This window comes from Montipora foliosa, chromosome 3 (genome assembly GCF_036669935.1).
Source record: "Montipora foliosa isolate CH-2021 chromosome 3, ASM3666993v2, whole genome shotgun sequence".
NCBI classification, from domain to species: domain Eukaryota; kingdom Metazoa; phylum Cnidaria; class Anthozoa; order Scleractinia; family Acroporidae; genus Montipora; species Montipora foliosa.
In genome coordinates, this window is record NC_090871.1 from 5,470,082 (window position 1) to 5,472,581 (window position 2,500).

Below are 2,500 nucleotides of genomic sequence, written 5' to 3' on the forward strand. Positions count from 1 at the left end.
TTGCTTTGAAACTGAGGCATGCAGCAGCAACTCGGAAATGGGCTATTGACTTTTAGCTCTGTTGAGGAAATTTTATTTCAACCCTATTTCAACAGGGTTGCAATAGGTGAATGGCATTTTCATCGACATTTAATTGTTCTTGGTCTATGTTGTAGACGATGAGTCTGAGGAGTCTCTGACGCAAGATGAAAGTGGTAATGAAGAATCGAATAGCCAAAAAGAAGTATCGAGGAATCCGCTCGTGGCATTGGTAGCTCGGACACATTACAAGAAAGATGAATACAATGAGGAGGAGGAATCAAAGGATGATGAAGAAACTGAGGACGATGACAGTACAAGTGAAGGACAGGAACCTGCCAAGAAGATGGCAGCTGGGAAAGAGACTGACGTAGAAGATGAAGAAGACGAAGAGGCTCAGGAAGAGGAAAGTGATGAGGAAGATGATAAAAGTGATAGTAAAGAGCAGAAAGATACTGACATAAAAGAGGTTGCTGCTATGAAAAAAGAAAGCGAAGATGAAACTGAAGAAGAAGAGGAAGAGGTGGAAAGCGGTGAAGAAGATAATTTGCTAATGAATGATGTGGAGAAAGGTGATTATGCTAAGACGCTCGTATTAAGTCGGTTTTCTCAAACTTAAAGGTATGCATATAGCCGGCACATTTGCACAGTAGGGTTGTAATTTCTGGAGGGAAAAAGACGTTTTGAGAAGCCAACAAGTTGTGGTCCCTCTGACACGATTTTCGACCAGTGATGAATCGGGAAGCAATTCAGGGTGTAAGGTTATTTTTTGTCTATTCTTGTTCGAAGAATGAAATGTTCATATTTAAAAGGGAACTCATGTCCTTACACCAATGCACTCTGTATGTGTATGTGTTTTGAAATGTTATGTAATTCTTACATCTTGTTTTGGCATTGTTAACATACAGGAATTACGTACATATTGAGGTAATATCATAGCGAGGCAACTATGTGTGGAAATCTAAACCTGTGTCATTCATTCTTTTTACCTCATAAGAGGAGCCCAAAGGAAATGTGCCTGCTGACGAGACAAAGAAGCAAAGAGCAAAGCAACAGCAAACTAAAGATCGTAGCATGGAAAAAGATGACGATGTCAAAAGCAGGAAGAGAATGGACAAAAAACGAAAGGTTGGTCATTTCACATACCCCACTGCCAAGAAACAAAATTATTGACTACCTTATTATAGGAAATTAACGCTCCATGAAATTAAGGTATTGGAAATTCACGCGACTTAAATTAACGCAAATTTAATGGAAAACGACTTTCGAATACAGAAAATTAACGCGAAAGAGGAGGTAGAATTTCATAATAAAGGAAATTAACGCGATTAAATACGCGAAATCAAAAGAGAAGATATTGACATCACTTCTGATAGCGACAACGATGAAGATGAACTCGAAATATTGTAAACCCTTGCCCTAGCTTTTGTGAAAGATTAAAAACTAAGGGTAAATGGAAAGAAAGAAAGCTTGTAGTTAATGTTTTTTAGGTGTCAAGAATGTCTGGACAGTTTCCAAAATTGGGGTTAAGATACTGGAAATTAAGAGCGCGGAAATTAACGCTGCACTTAATTAAGGTCGCGGAAATTAACGCTCAACAAAATTAACGTGAATTTTAACGATTCGCGTAAATTTCATGGAGCGTTAATTTCCTATAATAAGGTAGTCTTAGGTTGATGATGTGGGAGGCACGGTGCCTCATGGTTAGTGTGCTCGACCTCGGATCGAGTGGTCCGGGTTCGGGTCCTGGCCGAGAACATTGTGTTGTGTTCTTGGGCAAGACACTTTACTCTCACGGTGTCTCTCTCCAGGTGTATAAATGGGTAACGGCGAATTTAATGCTGGGGGTAACCCTGCGATGGACTGGCATCCCATCCAGGGGGGAGTAGAAATACTCCTAGTCACTTCATGCGACAGAAACCGGAGATAAGCGCCGACCTGATGGGCCTTCTAGCCTCGTAGCAGACTTTACCTTTACCTTTACCTTAGATTGACGATATCTATTGGGTGAATTCGAGACTGTGTTTTTTCGGCTGTTTCGATGCCTTCTTAGTCATGATATGCTTGGCCTTTACTGGAGAACGCTGAAGGTTAAAAATCTGACAGGCTAATTATTGTACATTTATGTATTAAGGACAAAGATTCTGGGAAAGGAAAGGCTGAAGAGGAAGAAGCTAATGAACACGATCAAGCAGACAGGGAGAAAAGAGATAATGAAGGGCATGGCAATAAACATGATAATAAAGATCACGGATTAAGTAAGCCTGAGCCAGCAAAATCAAAAGAGAAAAAGTCTGGCATATGTGCTATTTTGTAAAAGTAGAAGACCTTTTAATTTCTATTTTAGCCTAAATGTTTTAGTGAAATTTCTCCTTGCAGAGGCATTTCAGATGTTTTCCTTTTCATCATTTCTTTTTAGAAAGTGTGCTGTGATTGAGAGCTTTGTCAAACAATTTTTTCTCAGTGTACTTTATTGAAAGAA

General features: G+C 39.5%; 1 protein-coding gene across 1 annotated transcript in view; it reads left to right on the top strand.

Moving 5' to 3' along the window:
* LOC137996581 (X-linked retinitis pigmentosa GTPase regulator-like) overlaps positions 1 to 2,500 on the top strand; it is a 30,785-nt gene that overhangs the window by 28,224 nt on the left and 61 nt on the right. Inside the window, exons 12-14 of the mRNA XM_068842042.1 lie at positions 156 to 590; positions 1,016 to 1,146; positions 2,153 to 2,500. The exon at positions 2,153 to 2,500 is cut by the window's right edge and continues 61 nt beyond it. Of these exons, the coding sequence (XP_068698143.1) occupies positions 156 to 590; positions 1,016 to 1,146; positions 2,153 to 2,335 (749 nt within the window). The 3' untranslated portion in view covers positions 2,336 to 2,500. The remainder of the gene's footprint in view (positions 1 to 155; positions 591 to 1,015; positions 1,147 to 2,152) is intronic.